This window comes from Chaetodon auriga, chromosome 24 (assembly GCF_051107435.1).
Source record: "Chaetodon auriga isolate fChaAug3 chromosome 24, fChaAug3.hap1, whole genome shotgun sequence".
Taxonomy (NCBI): domain Eukaryota; kingdom Metazoa; phylum Chordata; class Actinopteri; order Chaetodontiformes; family Chaetodontidae; genus Chaetodon; species Chaetodon auriga.
The window spans coordinates 642,501-660,000 of NC_135097.1; the positions used below are offsets into that span (position 1 = coordinate 642,501).

The 17,500-nt window shown below is 48.0% G+C and overlaps 1 protein-coding gene across 1 annotated transcript in view; it reads left to right on the forward strand.

Moving 5' to 3' along the window:
• Positions 1-13,916, forward strand: part of corin (corin, serine peptidase) — a 20,973-nt gene extending 7,057 nt beyond the window's left edge. Inside the window, exons 6-24 of the mRNA XM_076725458.1 lie at positions 187-425; positions 521-634; positions 2,526-2,633; positions 3,185-3,295; positions 3,824-3,946; positions 4,047-4,157; positions 4,995-5,226; positions 5,995-6,137; positions 6,282-6,389; positions 7,089-7,202; positions 7,296-7,406; positions 8,544-8,667; positions 8,756-8,884; positions 9,084-9,133; positions 9,522-9,708; positions 9,788-9,950; positions 10,027-10,135; positions 10,569-10,702; positions 10,918-13,916. Of these exons, the coding sequence (XP_076581573.1) occupies positions 187-425; positions 521-634; positions 2,526-2,633; positions 3,185-3,295; positions 3,824-3,946; positions 4,047-4,157; positions 4,995-5,226; positions 5,995-6,137; positions 6,282-6,389; positions 7,089-7,202; positions 7,296-7,406; positions 8,544-8,667; positions 8,756-8,884; positions 9,084-9,133; positions 9,522-9,708; positions 9,788-9,950; positions 10,027-10,135; positions 10,569-10,702; positions 10,918-11,100 (2,593 nt within the window). The 3' untranslated portion in view covers positions 11,101-13,916. The remainder of the gene's footprint in view (positions 1-186; positions 426-520; positions 635-2,525; positions 2,634-3,184; positions 3,296-3,823; positions 3,947-4,046; positions 4,158-4,994; positions 5,227-5,994; positions 6,138-6,281; positions 6,390-7,088; positions 7,203-7,295; positions 7,407-8,543; positions 8,668-8,755; positions 8,885-9,083; positions 9,134-9,521; positions 9,709-9,787; positions 9,951-10,026; positions 10,136-10,568; positions 10,703-10,917) is intronic.
• The last annotated feature ends 3,584 nt before the right edge of the window (positions 13,917-17,500 follow it).

The following is a 17,500-nucleotide window of genomic DNA, read 5'->3' on the forward strand; positions in this document are numbered from 1 at the left end:
GACATTGTCACCTGGTGCAAAGCATTCTGGGAAACGTAGGCCATCAAAGTATTATTATGCGATGAGCGACTTTAAAATGGTTACAAATGATTGTCGAACAGTAATCTGATGCTCCACCAATGTCAGCGGTTCAGACTATGTGCGTGTGTGTGTGTGTGCGTGCGCTGTGTGTGTGTGTGCCCTCAGGAGGGTTGTGCTGCCCTGCGCTTCGTTCTGCGAGGCGGCGAGGGAAGGCTGCGAGCCCGTCCTCCAGATGTTCAACGCCTCCTGGCCAGACTTCCTGCGTTGCTCGCAGTTCAGCAACATCAGCTCTGCTGTGTCGCCGCCGCCATCATCGTCATCATCGTCGTCATCGTCGTCCATGGCCACAGCAGGCCCCGCCCCTTTGGCCTGTTACACACCGCGACAGATCAAAGGGAAGCCCTGTGAGTGACACGCACACACATGTTGGTGTTTTAACCTCTAAACTGATCAGATGTTCTGTGACATCACTGCTCTGCCCTCTCTCATTGGCTGACAGCTGTGTGTGGAGGGAAGGACCACTTCCTGTGTGCGACAGGGATCTGTGTCCCTCAGAAACTGGTGTGTAACGGATACAATGACTGTGACGACTGGAGTGACGAGACACACTGCGGTGAGACACGCACACACACACACACGCACACACACACATGCACACACACATGCACACACACACACACACACACACACACACACACACACACACACACACACTGCTTTGTGTGTGTAAATAGCAGAGGGAGTTTTCAGCCCGTTGTCGTGGTGATGTGTTTGCTGGTCATTGATTGGATGACAGTGATGTTCCAGAACTGTTTGTCTGTGACAGAGAGGTGGTTGTCATGGCGATGTAAGGAGACTATAGGCTGAGACCACTGGAATGTAGAGACGTTTGTCTTTGTCTGTTTACGTCCCTCGTCCTCTGTCTGACCTCTAACAAAAGGATGGAAACACTGAATGAGGCAGAACGACAACAAGACAACTGGAGGACGAGGTGACACGAGGAAGACGAAAGACCCAAATTAGAAAAAGAGACAAGCGTAGTTCAAGAGAAAAGACGATAAAAGAAGAAAAGAAGACAAAAATAAAAAACAGAAAACACAAGTGTCAAAACTGAGAAAGAGAAGAAGAGTCGAAGTGAGGAAGGCAAAGAAAATCAGAAAAGACAGAATAAGAAAGAAGAGAAATGAAATGAGACAACATGAGAAAGAGACATTTAAAAAAGAACACATTCAGACAACCCTAACCCCACAACAACAACCACAACAACAACAACAACAACAACAACAACAATCACAACAACCACAACAATCACAACAACAACAACAACCACAACAACTACAACCACAACTACAACAACAACAACCACAACAACAACAACAATCACAACTACAATAACCACAACAACAACCACAACAACAACAACAACAACCACAACAACAACAACAATCACAACAACAACAATAACCACAACAACAACCACAACAACAACCACAACAATCACAACAACAACAACAACAATCACAACAACAACAACAATCACAATAACAACCACAACAACAACAATCACAACTACAACAACCACAACAACAACAACAACAACCACAACAATCACAACAACCACAATAACAACCACAACAACAACAATCACAACTACAACAATCACAACAACAACAACAATCACAACAACAACAACAATCACAACAACCACAACAACAACAACAATCACAACTACAACAACCACAACAACAATCACAACAACAACAATCACAACTACAACAATCACAACAACTACAACAATCACAACAACAACAACAATCACAACAACCACAACAACAACAATCACAACCACAACAACAACAACAACAACAATCACAACAACAACAATCACAACAACCACAACAATCACAACAACAACAACCACAACAACTACAACCACAACTACAACAACAACAACCACAACAACAACAACAATCACAACAACAATAACCACAACAACAACAACCACAACAACAACAACAACAACAACAATCACAACAACAACAATAACCACAACAACAACCACAACAATCACAACAACAACAACAACAATCACAACAACAACAACAATCACAATAACAACCACAACAACAACAATCACAACTACAACAACCACAACAACAACAACAACAACCACAACAATCACAACAACCACAATAACAACCACAACAACAACAATCACAACTACAACAATCACAACAACAACAACAACAATCACAACAACAACAACAATCACAACAACCACAACAACAACAACAATCACAACTACAACAACCACAACAACAATCACAACTACAACAATCACAACAACTACAACAATCACAACAACAACAACAATCACAACAACAACAATCACAACAACCACAACAACAACAATCACAACTACAACAACCACAACAACAATCACAACAACAACAATCACAACAACAATAACAATGATCTCTCTCTCTCTCTCTCTCTCTCTCCAGTGTGCACAGATGGAAAGTTTCGATGCAGCACTGGTCGGTGTCTCTCGCCCACTCTGGTGTGTGATGGTTATGACGACTGTGGAGACCTGAGTGATGAGCTCAACTGTGGTGAGAGAGAACACACACTCAGGAACACACACACACACGGGAGCACAAACGCACAGGAAGACACACACAGGAAGACACACAAACACACACACGGGAGCACAAACACACAGGAAGACACACACAGGAACACACACAAACACACACACTGGAGCACAAACGCACAGGAAGACACACACAGGAAGACACACACAACACACACCTATAGTGATGCAGTTTGGCAGCTCAGGATCAACTGTGGAATGAGACAGAGAGAGTGTGAGTGAGGGAGTCCACCACCTGTCTGTTTGCCAGCACACACACACACACACACGCACACACACACACACACACACACACACACACACACACACACACACACACAGTATCATGTGGTGAGTCTCATGTGTCTGTAAATGAGGGAGCTTTTATTTTGGTGAGCAGCTCCTTCACATTAATGTTCCACTGACAGGCTGATTCCACAGCAGCCTCACATTCATGTGTTCACCTGCTCTGTCCCTTTAAACACCTGCTCTGTCCCTTTAAACACCTGCTCTGGCTCTGTGTGTTGTCAGTGTGCGATCCGGCTCGTGAACATCGCTGTGGTGATGGACGCTGCGTGTCCACAGACTGGCTGTGTGACGGAGACCACGACTGTCTGGACAAGAGCGACGAGCTCAACTGCTGTGAGTTGAGACAGAGTCTGAAGTCTGCGAGCTAACAAGCTAATGCCTGCCAGCTAATGAGCTAAGGGCTGCGAGCTAATGAGCTAAAGTCTACAAGCTAACGTCTGCGAGCTAACAAGCTGAAGTCTGCAAGCTAAAGGCCGCAAGCTAATGAGCTCAAGTCTGCGAGCTAACCTCTTAGCTCTGTTAGCTCTCTGCCCTGAACCAACTCTTCTGTCATGTTTGTAGTTTGCTTACGCTAAACATTTGTCACGATACAACCTTACAAACACCTGGAAACATGAGGGCCAGCAGGTGACTGGAGGACGGGGATGAGGCTGCCGCTCTGAGCCCACTTCAGGCCCCACAGACTGAGGAGGAGGAGGGATCCTCAATGATCCACCTTGAGGTTCCTCCTCTGAGGGAAACATGACGGAGAGTGAAAACAGCTGATTCATGCTGATTCATGCTGATTCATGCTGGAGGCTTCATCTGCTTTCTGAACACTGACACTGAGCTCTGTGTGTGTGTGTGTGTGTGTGCGCGCAGCCTGTAAGAGTCAGGGTCTGTTGGAGTGCAGGAACGGTCAGTGTGTCCCGTCGGCGTTTCGTTGCGATGGAGAGGACGACTGTAAGGACGGCAGCGATGAGGAGCACTGCAGCAGAGAGCAGAGTGAGACACCTGTCCGCCTCACACCTGTCTCACATCTCTTCATCCACCCGCTGCTCCCACTCTGACCATGTCTGTGTGTGTGTGTGTGTGTGTTTTCCAGCTCAGAGTGTGTGTGTCCCCGGTCAGTCCAGCTGCATCTCCACTTCCTGTCCATCGGCGTGTGGGGGGGGCGGCACCCCCTGCGACCCCCGAGCCAACAGCAGCAGCTGCAGTGAGTGGAGGCTCTGCAGTACTTCACTCTGTACTGCACCCAAATGTGTGTCTGTGGTACTTGTACTTTACTTGAATATTTCTACTCCTGTTTACTTCACCACAGGTACTTATTGTACTTTAACTTCTCACCTGTAAAATCACAGTAAAGTCTGACAAATTTCTCAATTTGTCTCAACAAGTACTCACTGTAGTACTTATGTTGTTTTCTCAGTACTAATATTCAGTCATGGTATTTAGTGCTTCTAATGCTTTAAGAAGATTTTGCATCCAATAATTTTGTACTTACACTAATGTATTTTTAATGCAGAACTTTTACTTGTAGTGGAGTACTTTTATAATTTGGTATTGCTGCTTTTGAAGTAAAACATTTCAGTACACCTTCCACCACTAAATACCACAAAGAAGTTAAGCAAACATGTTATCAGAACAATGAAACCAAGCAGTGAAAGTAAAAGTACTCATTATACAGAACGTCCCCTTTCACAGTACATTTACTGCATCCCGTCCGTTAAAGTACTGCATTAGTATCACTGATGCTCTGGTTTCAGAGCGGCGTAGTTAAACTCACACGAAGGAGAAAAACTAAAAGAAATCCAGCGTCGTAGACCTGAGCGTCGAGGCGAGCTGGTTTATGTTCGAAGTATTTTTAACTTCTGGGATTCAGAGACTAAAAGTACTTCAGCTCCAACGTCAGTCAGCAGAAATATGAAGCAGCAAATACTCGAGTAAAACCAAGTACCTCATGCCTGTACTTCAGTGCAGAACGTGAGTTCGGGCTCTGTTGGTTGGTGACAGGGTGACGTTCATGTGTTCATACTCTGCCTCTCTGCCTCAGCCCGCTGTGAGCCCATCAGCCTGGAGCTGTGCATGAACCTGCCCTACAACCTGACCAGCTACCCCAACTACCTGGGCCACCTGTCCCAGAGGGAGAGCTCCGTGTCCTGGGAGTCCTCCCTGTTCCCGGCCCTGGTCCAGACCGGCTGCTACCAGTACCTCATGTTCTACGCCTGCACGCTGCTGGTGCCCAAGTGCGACCCGGTCACCCTGCAGAGGGTCCCGCCCTGCAGGTCAGCACCCGGCCGGTCTGTCAGTGTGTCAGTCAGTGTCAGTCTGCAGAGCCTCAGCTGCTCTTTGGGGCGTCGTGGTCCGTCTGTGTGGAAGCCGAAGGGAAAATGAATCCGCTCGTCTGCTAACTGTAACTGATGGTCTTGCTTAGACCTGAAAGGGGTGTGCTTCAGGGCGTGGCCACCATGCGACCTGTCACTCAGGATCCATGGCACTGTGTGCGGTTAAATATCCGCCAACACGTTTTTGGCTCTTTTTTTTGGCCACATGTGGTTTCGTCTTTTCAGTTCTTTCAGTTCTTGAAAGTTTTGTTTGTCTAAAAAAATGTTCAGTTTCACTCAAAAACAATCTTCCACGTTGTTTCCAGCATTAGCATCCCAGTTAAAAGCACAGTCAGTGTGACCGGACGCAGCTTGCCAACCAAGCTAGCTAGTGCTACCATTAGCGATGACGTAGCTCATCCTCTTAGCGTCTGTTAGCAACATGCTGAGGTTAGCACAGCAGGCTGGTAACAGCTCAGCTTCTTGGGCAGCTACGACAGCAGCAGAGAGGATTGTGGGTAACATACATACATACAATTGTTTTTTTTTCTGCTGTGGCTCTGAAACCTGGATCTGAGCCGAACCTCGACTTCTGTTCTCTGTTAGTTTGCGTCAGTTCAGCGGGTCACTTTGAAGTGTCCGGTGCTTCGTTTGTCTGGTCACTGACTGCCTCTCTCTCTCTGTCTCCGTCTCTCTTGTCCTCTGTCCTTATGTCTCTCTGTCCTGCAGGTCGTTGTGTCGTACTGCAAAGGGGAAGTGCGAGTCGGTGCTCGGCATTGTGGGATTGCAGTGGCCTGAGGACTCTGACTGCAGTCAGTTTCCAGAGGAGGGCGGAAACACCACCTGCCTGCTGCCGGAGGCCGGAGTGGACGGTACTCTCCGTGTGTCCGCTTGTCCTCACCATGGACCGGACTATCCGCCGCCCCTCATATTAACCTTTGAAATGATTTCCTGTCGTATTTTCATGTGTTTCCTGTTGTTGTTGTCGTTGTTTTTGGTGGTCGCCTTGACGACAGAGTGCTCCCCCAGCCACTTCAAGTGTCGGTCCGGTCGCTGCGTCCTGGCAACCAAACGCTGTGACGGACACTTGGACTGCGACGACCACAGCGACGAGGACAACTGCGGTGAGACGCCCACATTTCAAAATAAGAGATGTCAGATCAGATGATCCAGAAGGCGGCGGCTCGCCTGGTCTTTAACCAGCCCAAAGAGCACATGTCCCTCCACTGGCTCCCAGCTGCTCCTGCATCAAGTATCAGTCGTTGATGCAAAACTGACACCAAAACCGCTCCGACCCACCTGAACCCCCTGCCCAGGAACGGCGCCTGGTGCTGCCAGCTCCCAAAGGCTCTAAGTCTCTAGCTAGACTCTCTTCTTCTGTGGTTCCTCGGTGGTGGAACGAGTAACCAAACTCCATCCGTTCTGCAGAGTCCTTCTGGATCTTTAGGAAAAGACTAAAGACCAAACTCTTCACTGAACACCTTGTTCTTTCATTAAAAAAAAAAAATCTATCAACTCTATGCTCTATGTCCAGTTGGACCAGAAAGTTGCGTTGGAGCACTTATTCTTGTTGTTCTCTCCCGTCTAGAACCGTGTGTTGTATGAAATCTCATATGTACGTCGCTTTGGATAAAAGCGTCTGCCAGATGACTCATTGTAATTGTAAGAGTGCGGCCTAAGCAGCAGCAGCAGTACCAGTAGCAGTAGCAGTAGCAGTAGCAGTAGCAGTAGCACTACTAGTACTGCAAACTGAGAGTACCTGTGGTTCTTGCTGTGGCCCTCATGGTTCAGGTCCACGCTCTGACTCGCTGTGTGTCCCTCAGGCTGCTCTGAGCGCGCTCTGTGGGAGTGTCCTGGCAGTAAGGTGTGTATCAAAGCCAGCATGATCTGCGATGGCTTCCCAGACTGCCCCCTGATGGTGGACGAGGCCAACTGCTGTGAGTCTCCTCATGCTCAGTGTCAGAGTGTCATTCTGTCAGTGGTGATCAGCCTGTTGATTGACTTATTGATGATGTTTGTTGTGTCCTCAGCGTCCTGCAGGGATAACGAGCTGTCCTGCAACAACCACCAGTGTGTCCACCGGACGCTGTGGTGTGACGGACGGAAGCACTGCTCAGACAGCTCCGACGAGTGGAACTGTGGTACGACGCACACACACACACACACACACACACACACACACACACAGGCACGCACACACACACACACAGGCACGCATGCACGCACGCACACACGCACACACACACACACACACACGCACACACAGACACGCACGCACACACACACACGCACACACACAGGCACGCACACACACGCACACACAGACACACACGCACACACACGCACGCACACACAGGCACGCACACACACACACACAGGCACGCATGCACGCACGCACACACGCACACACACACACACACACACGCACACACAGGCACGCACACACACGCACACACAGACACGCACGCACACACACACACGCACACACACAGGCACGCACACACACGCACACACAGACACACACGCACACACACGCACGCACACACACAGGCACGCACACACACGCACACACAGACACGCACGCACACACACACACGCACACACACAGGCACGCATGCACACACGCACACACGCACGCACACACACAGGCACACACACAGGCACGCACACACACGCACACACAGACACGCACGCACACGCACGCACGCACACGCACGCACACACACAGGCACGCACGCACACGCACGCACACACACAGGCACGCACGCACACACACGCACGCACACACACACACACACCAACACAGGCACGCACACACACACACACACACACACACACACACACACAGGCACGCACACACACAGGCACGCATGCACACACACACACACACACACACACACACACACACACAGGCACGCACGCACACACACACACACACACACACACACACACACAGGCATGCACACACACACACACACGCACGCACGCACACACAGGCACGCATGCACACACACGCACGCACACACGCACACACACACACACACACACAGGCACGCACGCACACACACACACACACACAGGCACGCATGCACACACACGCACGCACACACGCACACACACACACACACACACAGGCACGCACGCACACACACCCCGGCCTCTTACCCGAACCTTCACCATCACAACTGAACGATGTCTGAACCTTCAAACAGCCAGAATGTGCAGCGGTGTGTGCCAGGGTCTCGATCGGGTTCTGTATTGATCTTCTCTCTCTGCAGTGTCTCTGTCCGATCGATCGGGCTCCGTCCTCACGGTGTTCAGGACAGCAGCAGAGTATCAGGTCTGTGCAGACGAGTGGAACCAGGATCTGAGCAAATTGACCTGCAACCAGCTGGGACTAGGGTAAGGTTAGTAACACACACACACACACACAGACACGCACACACACGCACACACTCAGATGAACTACCATGTGTTTGCTTCTCTGCAGAGTTCCCTCCTCCGTTTCCATGGTAGCTGACCAGCCCGGAGTCCCGGGCCGTCGCCGTTGGTTACACGTCCATCCGGAGTGGAACCTGAGGAACGGATCCGCTCTGCAGGCGCGGCTGGAGAAGAGAAGGTAACAGGACAGGACGAGAACTGGTCCTGGAGACCGAGACAAGCTGGACAGACCCTAACCCCGGTCCACCCCCAGACACCAAACACTGCTGTGTTCAGACATGAAGTGAAGTGTGTATTTATACACAGGCAGGATCCTCAGGTGGCAGTATTCAAGTCTGTCTGTCTGTCTGTCTGTCTGTCTGTCTGTCTCTCTGCAGTCATGCGTGTCATTCCAGGAGGAGAGTGTCGGTTCTTTGTGCCAGAGAAGGTAAACATTTCTTCTTCTTCTTCTTCTTCTTCTTCTTCTTCTTCTTCTTCTTCTTCTGACGTGTGGTCTGGGCTCACAGTCATTTCACGTGAAGCTGAAAATCTTGGTTTTATTGATTCATTGATTCGTGTAGAAACAGAAGCTGTCTTCATGCCTCCATCCTGTCATTCTGCCTCCGTCCACCAGGTGGAGCCAAAGTCTCAGAAATCACTTTGATTTACGTCTCTGTTCCTCAGAGACACTTGACCGTGGACACTGCGGACAGCACCCATTAGTTATACTTGTCAGGTGTTGTTGAGGTTTTTATTGACGTGTGAAGCATCGATCGGTGATTTTAAACACGATATCTGTGGACACAGACGGACTGAGACTCCTCTCTCTCTGTCAGAGTGTGGGCTGCGCCCGGCTGTGGGCCTCCACCCTCACAGGAAGAAGAGGATCCTGGGAGGCCGGGTGTCGCGGCAGGGGGCGTGGCCGTGGCAGTGCTCGCTGCAGAGCGGTCAGAGCGGTCACGTCTGCGGCTGCGTCCTCATCGCGCGGAGGTGGGCTCTGACGGTCGCTCACTGCTTCGAGGGGTAAGACGGACAGACACGCAGACTGTGACTTTAACGCCAGTGTTAGCGAGCGCTGACGGTCCGTGTGCGTGTGCACCAGGAGAGAGAGCGCCGAGCTGTGGAAGGTGGTGCTGGGCCTCAACAACCTGGACCATCCGGGCCTCCACAGCCAGAGCCGCGGGGTGCGCTCCATCGTCGTACACCCGCGCTACAACCGGGCGGTGGTCGACTATGACATCAGCGTGGTGCAGCTGGACTCTGAGGTCAGAGACACACACGGGGCATTGATGATCAGCATTAACGGGACGGTATTGATCAGACGTGTGGTCGCCTTTTCAGATCGAGGAGACGGAGTTCGTCAGGCCGGTGTGTCTGCCTGAGCTCGGACAGCTTCCCTCGCCGGACTCCTACTGTTACATCACAGGCTGGGGTCACATGGGCAACAGGAGTGAGCACGCGCACGCACGCACGCACGCACGCACGCACGCACGCACGCACGCACGCACGCACACACACACACTAAGTTCAGTTTGTTTTCAAAGTGGAGTAGCAGTGAAAAAAAAGACACAAATTAAATCCAATGTCTGAGCAAACAGACGACACAGACGCCTCCTCTTCAGCTCAGGTTTGGGACTGCAGCTCCCATCATTCCCTGGGTGATGTAAACAGGAAGTGTAAAGTTGCAGTGGAGGCAGTGAGTCAAAGTGTCTCCATTAACAGAGTGAATTAGCTGTTAGCAGCTCCTGTTAGCAACTCCTGCTCCACATGGAGCTTCATTCATTAAATGTTCTTATCGTTTGGTTTGTTCTTTAAGAAGGTGTGTGTGTGTGTGTGTGTGTGTGTGTGTGTGTGTGTGTGTGTGTGTGTGCGCGTGTGTCCAGTGCCCTTTAAGCTGCAGGAAGGGGAGGTTCGGATCATCTCGCTGTCTCAGTGTCAGTCTTACTTCGACATGAAGACCATCACTCCCAGGATGCTTTGCGCTGGTTATGATGCTGGAACCGTCGACTCCTGCATGGTAACATCTGCACTCACAGCTGGTCGACGCTGCTCTTGATTCAATCAGTTGGTTAGAAGAAGAGGATGTGAGATGCTGGAGGAACGTGTTCATGTTTCTGCTGTGAACTAAACTTATTTTCCACAGGAACGTGTAGTTTTCCATCAGTGCTTGTGTAATAACAGCTTGCGTGTGTGTGTGTGTGTGTGTGTGTGTGTGTGTGCGTGTGTTCTCAGGGCGACAGCGGCGGCCCGTTGGTGTGTGAGCAGGACGGCGGTCGCTGGACGCTGTTCGGCCTGACGTCGTGGGGCAGCGTGTGCTTCAGTAAGGTGCTCGGACCCGGAGTGTACAGCAACGTGACGCACTTCACGCCCTGGATCCAGCAGCAGATCTACATCCACACGTACCTGACCGACTGACACACACACACTCAACACCCCGAGCTCGCTGCTTCCGGTCTTCAGCATTCCAGGAGGAAGTGATGTCACTGTCGATCTCACACACACACACACACACACACACACACACGCCTTCAGTTCCTCTACCTGTGCCTATATCTAGACTGATAGCCTTCAGATGCTAACTGCTGTATGAGCAGCAGTGCTAACGTGTATTACAGATGCTAACTAGTTAGCTAGTTGAGCTGTCGCTGTCAAGTAGACGTCACACTCATCAATTAACATCGGCTCAATGATTTCTAGCACTCGACGGTTCTTTGTTGGCCGTCAGACCTTATTTCTAACTTCGCTGTGAGGTTTGACCACGACACAAAACTTCATGCTCAAATTTAAATGCCACATTTGTATTTGTGGCGCTAAATATTAAAGTCTGAATTTATTTGGGTTGAATTCCTCCAGTTTAGATTTTAGGTTATTTACAGTGTCAAAAGTTTTCAGACAGAAGATGATTGTGCAGAAATGATTCATGTAAGATCCAGAAAAGAATCCAGAAAAGAATCCGGTCGTTCAGTCGGACTCACAGAAGTCCTCAGAGTGCCACAGCCTCAGACACGTTAAAGCTACGCTGTGCAGGAAATGCTGCACAACCTTCAAACTCGGCCCCTCCTCCCCGGCGCGACGCCACCAGAAGCACACGCCCCCCCCCACCCTCCCCCCACCCACCCCTGAGCTCTGTTATTGGCTGGGGGCGACACACCCACTGCCCAAAGGTAGCCACCCAGAAACGTGCCGACCATGGCAAACCAAGAAGAAGATCCAGAACGCTCGCCACAGACCTCCGGTGGGTCATCAGGACGGCGGAGACGGATTGTCTTTGTACTCACGGTGTCCCGCACAGTCACGCTGAAGTGTGTGAAGTGGCCGCAGAGGAAACACGAGCCAGCCAGAGAATTCTACTTCCTGTTGTTCTTCACCTTTCAGACAGTTGGCTTTCTGTGTGTGCGTGCTGGACGTAAACTCTCCAGTTACACACACACTCTTTCCGAAACGTCGTCCTACCTTCTGCATTGATTGATTAACATTTTTAATGATCATGGAAACATCGTCACAACGTTCAGGTGTTCAGCACTGAATTTCTCAAAGCTGCTAGCTAAAACAAACTCCCACAATGCTTCACTCTATAGTGCCTGTACTTAAACTTAGCAGTAAAAAAAAAACCTTGTTACCTGTACGATGTCGTACTGTGTGTGTGTGTGTGTGTGTGTGTGTGTGTGAGAGAGAGAGACAAAGGATTCTTTTTGCTTCGAAGCACACTGGCAATTTATGTGGGCAACTTTGATGGACGACATTTATCACAGAGCTTTGTTCGCACAGCGTGAATCATTTACATCGTCTTCTATGAGAAGACAAAACGCAGTCTGTTTTCTTTTATCTTAACTTAAAATACAATATTATTACACGGAAAAACTACAGTAGAATAATTCACACAGTCCGTACTTCAACCAGAAAGTCACATTTAAAACTCCATCACAAATCAAACATGTTGGATTTCACTTCTGAACTTTAACTCTCAAGTCAAAATAAAGTGCAAAAAATATTAGAAACGTGTTGTGAACTAGCATATCACGCTAATGCCAATAGAACTGATTAGTGTTTGATCCATGATGTTAGCAAATGCTAACTGTGCAGCTTTAGCTATTAAGTTACAAGCAACTTGGTCAGTTTGTGTAGTTTTAGAAGAGGCCATTTTAGCTTCCCAGCTGTTACCCAGCGGTTACCTAGCTGTTACCTAGCTGTTACCTAGCCATTTAGCTACCAGACTCACTAACACAAATACTGAACTGCCACATTAGCGCCAGCTAGAATGTGAAGCACAAATGTAGCATATTTCCACTTTAGACAATTGTGTTTTCATAAAGTTAGCAAATGTTAGCAGTAAGCTGCAGTAGCTTTAGCTATGTATATCTGAGTCATGTGGATCCAATTGTGCCATTTTAACAGTAGTTTTAACTTGCTAGAACCAGCAGGCTCAGCTAACTCAGAAAATGTCAAATTAGCGCTGACGTAAGGGATAAACGTGTATCAGCTGACTGCTGAAGGTAGCTAAACGTTAGCTTAGCGTTTTTCAATGAGTCCGTCCAGACTCTAACTCCACTGACTGTAGACCGCTTTTATATCATTTTTGGTGTCTCTCAACATCTTTCAGTCAGACTTTGTGGAGAAAACGAAGTTTGAATCTCGTCAGTTGTTCTGGTCGCTTCACGTTAAGATTTGGTTCTCTGTGAACTGACTCATAATCTAATGAAGGTGAGTCTTTGTCAGGACGTGGGCAGGTGTCACGAGGAAAGAAAACCACGTGCAGCCAATTTAACACACCTTTGCATTTATGAGGGCAACGTGTTTCTAACCCAGAATTGCCCAGCGGGTTGCCCAGCGAGTTGCCCAGCGGGTTGCCCAGCGGGTTGCCCAGTGTCCCCTCCATGCTAACGTCTAGCAGAACATTCCAGGTGGTTGTTGTTGTTTTGTGTGTTTGGTTTTTTAAGAGTATTTTTCTACAGCTTTTTGTATTTCATGCTTCTTACACAGGGCTGTTAGTGTGCGTGTGTGTGCGTGCGTGCGTGTGTGTGTGTGTGTTTCATGTCACTTCCTGATTTAGCTGTTACGACTTTGTTATGATGAAGATGAGGATGAAGAATGTTCTTGTTTAATGGATTTAAATACTTTATGAACAGACTGTCGCCTCCGATGTTTCTTTGTAAACCGTGAATATTTGCTTTGTATCACCTTGTACTCCACCAATAAAAGTATACACACAGTCTGAGGTGTGTGTGTGTGTGTGTGTGTGTGTGTGTGTGTGTGTGTGACTCACAGCCTGTGTGCAGACCTGTCACTGTGCCTTCAGTCTGTTTTCACTTCCTCTGGTCCTCAAATAAGGATGAAACATGGAGAAATTCAGCCTGATGAATTTATAGAACAGAGTTTTTCTGAGACTCGTCCGTCACATTTCGACGAGCTGCTCTCAGGTGGAATCTGTCCGTCAGTCCATGTCCAAAGAAGACGGAAAAGAAAGACGTTTAGCGATGGTAAAGCAAAGTTAAATTTTCAGAATAGAAACCTTCTTTAATAACCAGGTTAGTTTATTCAGCAGCATCAAAGAACGTGTTTACGATGAGAACTGAAAGAAGCAGCTTCATCCTTTGTTTTACAGGTCGTGTGTTTTAGACAAAAATGTCAAATAAACATAAAAGATTTTAGAAGAAATTGCAGCAATCAAAACATAAAGAACTAAAACTGCATCATATGTGTAGAAGTACTGCATGATGAATACCAAGTTGCAGTATTCATATGTTTTTGCGTACATGTTGTTATCAGCATGCTTTTAACACGCAAATGATGTTATGTTGAGGCCAAAGTGTGTGAATACTGCCCCCTACAGGCCGCGCTGAGCTGTGGTAACAGAACAGTGATGACAGCAGAGACACAGACGTCAATCTGTCCAATCACACAAAGATCTTTGTGGTGTTAACAAACAAACAAAACGAGGACGTCTGTAGGGACTATTTTCAGCGGTGGATGAATCCACGTTTGGTGCTGCAGTGACTCTGTGTGTGTGTGTGTGTGTGTGTGTGTGTGTGTGTGTGTTTTCATGATAATGAAGGGACAACAGTGAAGCTCACTGATGAGTTTTAATAGAGGTTAATGGCTCAGAGGAAGATCAATCAGGCTGACCTGTTAGCAGTTAGCATTCTCTGCTGGTTTGACCCACACTGACCTGTTAGCAGCTAGCATTCTCTGCTGGTTTGACCCACACTGACCTGTTAGCAGTTAGCATTCTCTGCTGGTTTGACCCACACTGGCCTGTTAGCAGTTAGCATTCTCTGCTGGTTTGACCCACACTGGCCTGTTAGCAGTTAGCATTCTCTGCTGGTTTGACCCACACTGACCTGTTAGCAGCTAGCATTCTCTGCTGGTTTGACCCACACTGACCTGTTAGCAGTTAGCATTCTCTGCTGGTTTGACCCACACTGGCCTGTTTGCGGTTAGCATTCTCTGCTGGTTTGACCCACACTGGCCTGTTAGCAGTTAGCATTCTCTGCTGGTTTGACCCACACTGGCCTGTTTGCGGTTAGCATTCTCTGCTGGTTTGACCCACACTGGCCTTTTAGCAGTTAGCATTCTCTGCTGGTTTGACCCACACTGGCCTGTTAGCAGCTAGCATTCTCTGCTGGTTTGACCCACACTGGCCTGTTAGCGGTTAGCATTCTCTGCTGGTTTGACGTGAGATTGAATGTTTTATTATTAAGTTTCTACACAAAGGCTCCTTTAATGTGAAGCTGTCAATCATCTCAGCAGCGCGGCGTGTTATTCAAGTGTTGCGTGTGCATGGAACAATGCTGTCACACGTGCGCACACACTGACACACACCTGCTATTATCTAAATGATAATAAGATGTGTTTGTGTCTGCAGGCGGCCACGAACGCATCTCTGCAGCGTGTGTGTGTTACAGTCTAGTATTAACGCACCAATGGTGACCTGTGTTCCCATAATGCCAGGCTTTACTCTTTGTATGTGTGTGTGTGTAATGTCGTTTGAGCCAACTGTTATTAACACACATCGCATGAACACACACACACACACACACACACACACACACACACACACACACACACTCTCTCTCTCTCTCTGTGTCTTGTTCCTGGTTGATGACTAAGTTGTCAGTTGTCTTTGCCTCTTTGTTCCTGTCACACGGCTCTTTATCAAGGTAAGAGTGTTTACGCAGTATAAATACTTCAGAAAAGTAATTAATCACAGTGATCAGGTGTGCATCTGCAGTGATTTATTGGTCCTTCACTGAAGAGTGTGAACATTTGGGATTGTAAGGAAATGTCATGTCTGTGCTTTTGAGCGAGGCTCAGACTCATTTAGATTACAGTCTGTAATCGATGTAAAATATAATTTCTTAATCATTTCTGATGGACTGATTTCTCTTAAGTGACGCTCTACTAACATCCAAGAATATGGTTTTTGATGTATCATTGGAAACTGATTAGTACTAATTTTAGTTTTAGAGTTTCCTAAAAACAAAGTAATGATGTAATTAATGTGAATGTAATTTGGTCCTAACTGCAGTGACTCCAGAGTCGGCGTTTCGTCGAGACGTGTGGTTTGTTAGCGCTTAGCAGCTCATATAAACACAAAAATGTAAAATCTGAGTAACACTTTATTTTAAGGAGGCTTTTAAAATCATTTCCAAGATGTGTTCTGGACCCTATCAAAGCTAAGATAAGATAAGACTTTTCATTCTATATGTTATTTGATATAATTCCAGGGGAAAGTTCAGATGATACATTTAGTGACAGAGAAAACACTGACCTGCAAACTGAACTGTGGACGACGTGACACACAGCGTTTGACTTCACCTTCAAAGTGAGGACGTGGTACTCTGTGAGGACGTTTTCCTCAGCTAACTGTTAGCCGCGTCTTAAACCAGCCACCTCTGATGGAGGCGAGTGATGACAGTAAAGGAACAATAGCAGGGACTCTTTACGTCTGCTGCCGAGAAATGAAATGAATGTTTCACTTCGTAAACGAGTAACCGAGCGTAGTTATCCAGTGTCGCTCAGCACTGGTCGTGATGGCTGCGAGGGTCGTTTCAGGGTTCAGACTTGGTGTTTGGTCACGTTTGGCTTGTAAACGAGCGCGAATGTGTGTATTTGTTCCAGATGATGGACGAAGACGCCACCAAGAGATACTGTCGGACGAGTGAGGATGGACAGAAGCAGAAACAGGCCGAGGTACGACATCTTCACCACACGTAGAAACCTCAGAGCAACCTGTGCTTCAGGTGTGAAACACGGCGTGGCCCCGCCCACCAAAGGTGTTTGAGTCCAGAGAGCAGAAAAAGCTTTTCTTTGTATTCTGTGTGAATAAACTTCACGACAGGATCAAACGTCAGTTTACAGTTTATGGCAAATTCCTTTGAACTCAGTGAGCACACACCGACATGGAGCCAGGAGGTCTGTAAACACACACCTGATGCACCTGCCAACAGGAAACGACACTGATGATTCATCACCAGTGGAGCGTTTGTCCTGAGGGTGGCGCCACAGGAAAGGTCAAAGGTCATTCAGATAAAGTAACGTTCAACGATTCCACTGCTGACAACCTTTTCCATTATGTGCATGTTAGTGTGTGTGTGTGTGTGTGTGTGTGTGTGTGAGTGTGTGTGACTGAGTGTGTGTGTGTGTGTGTGTGTGTGTGTGTGAGAGAGTGTGTGTGTGTGTGAGTGTGTGCGTGTGTGTGTGTGTGTATCTGTTGGTTTAATGATGCTGTGATAAAACAATAAATATTGTTTATTGAGTGAAAGAATGATGGAAAAACAAAAAGGAGGAAAGCACAAAAACAGTGTGTGTGTAGGGA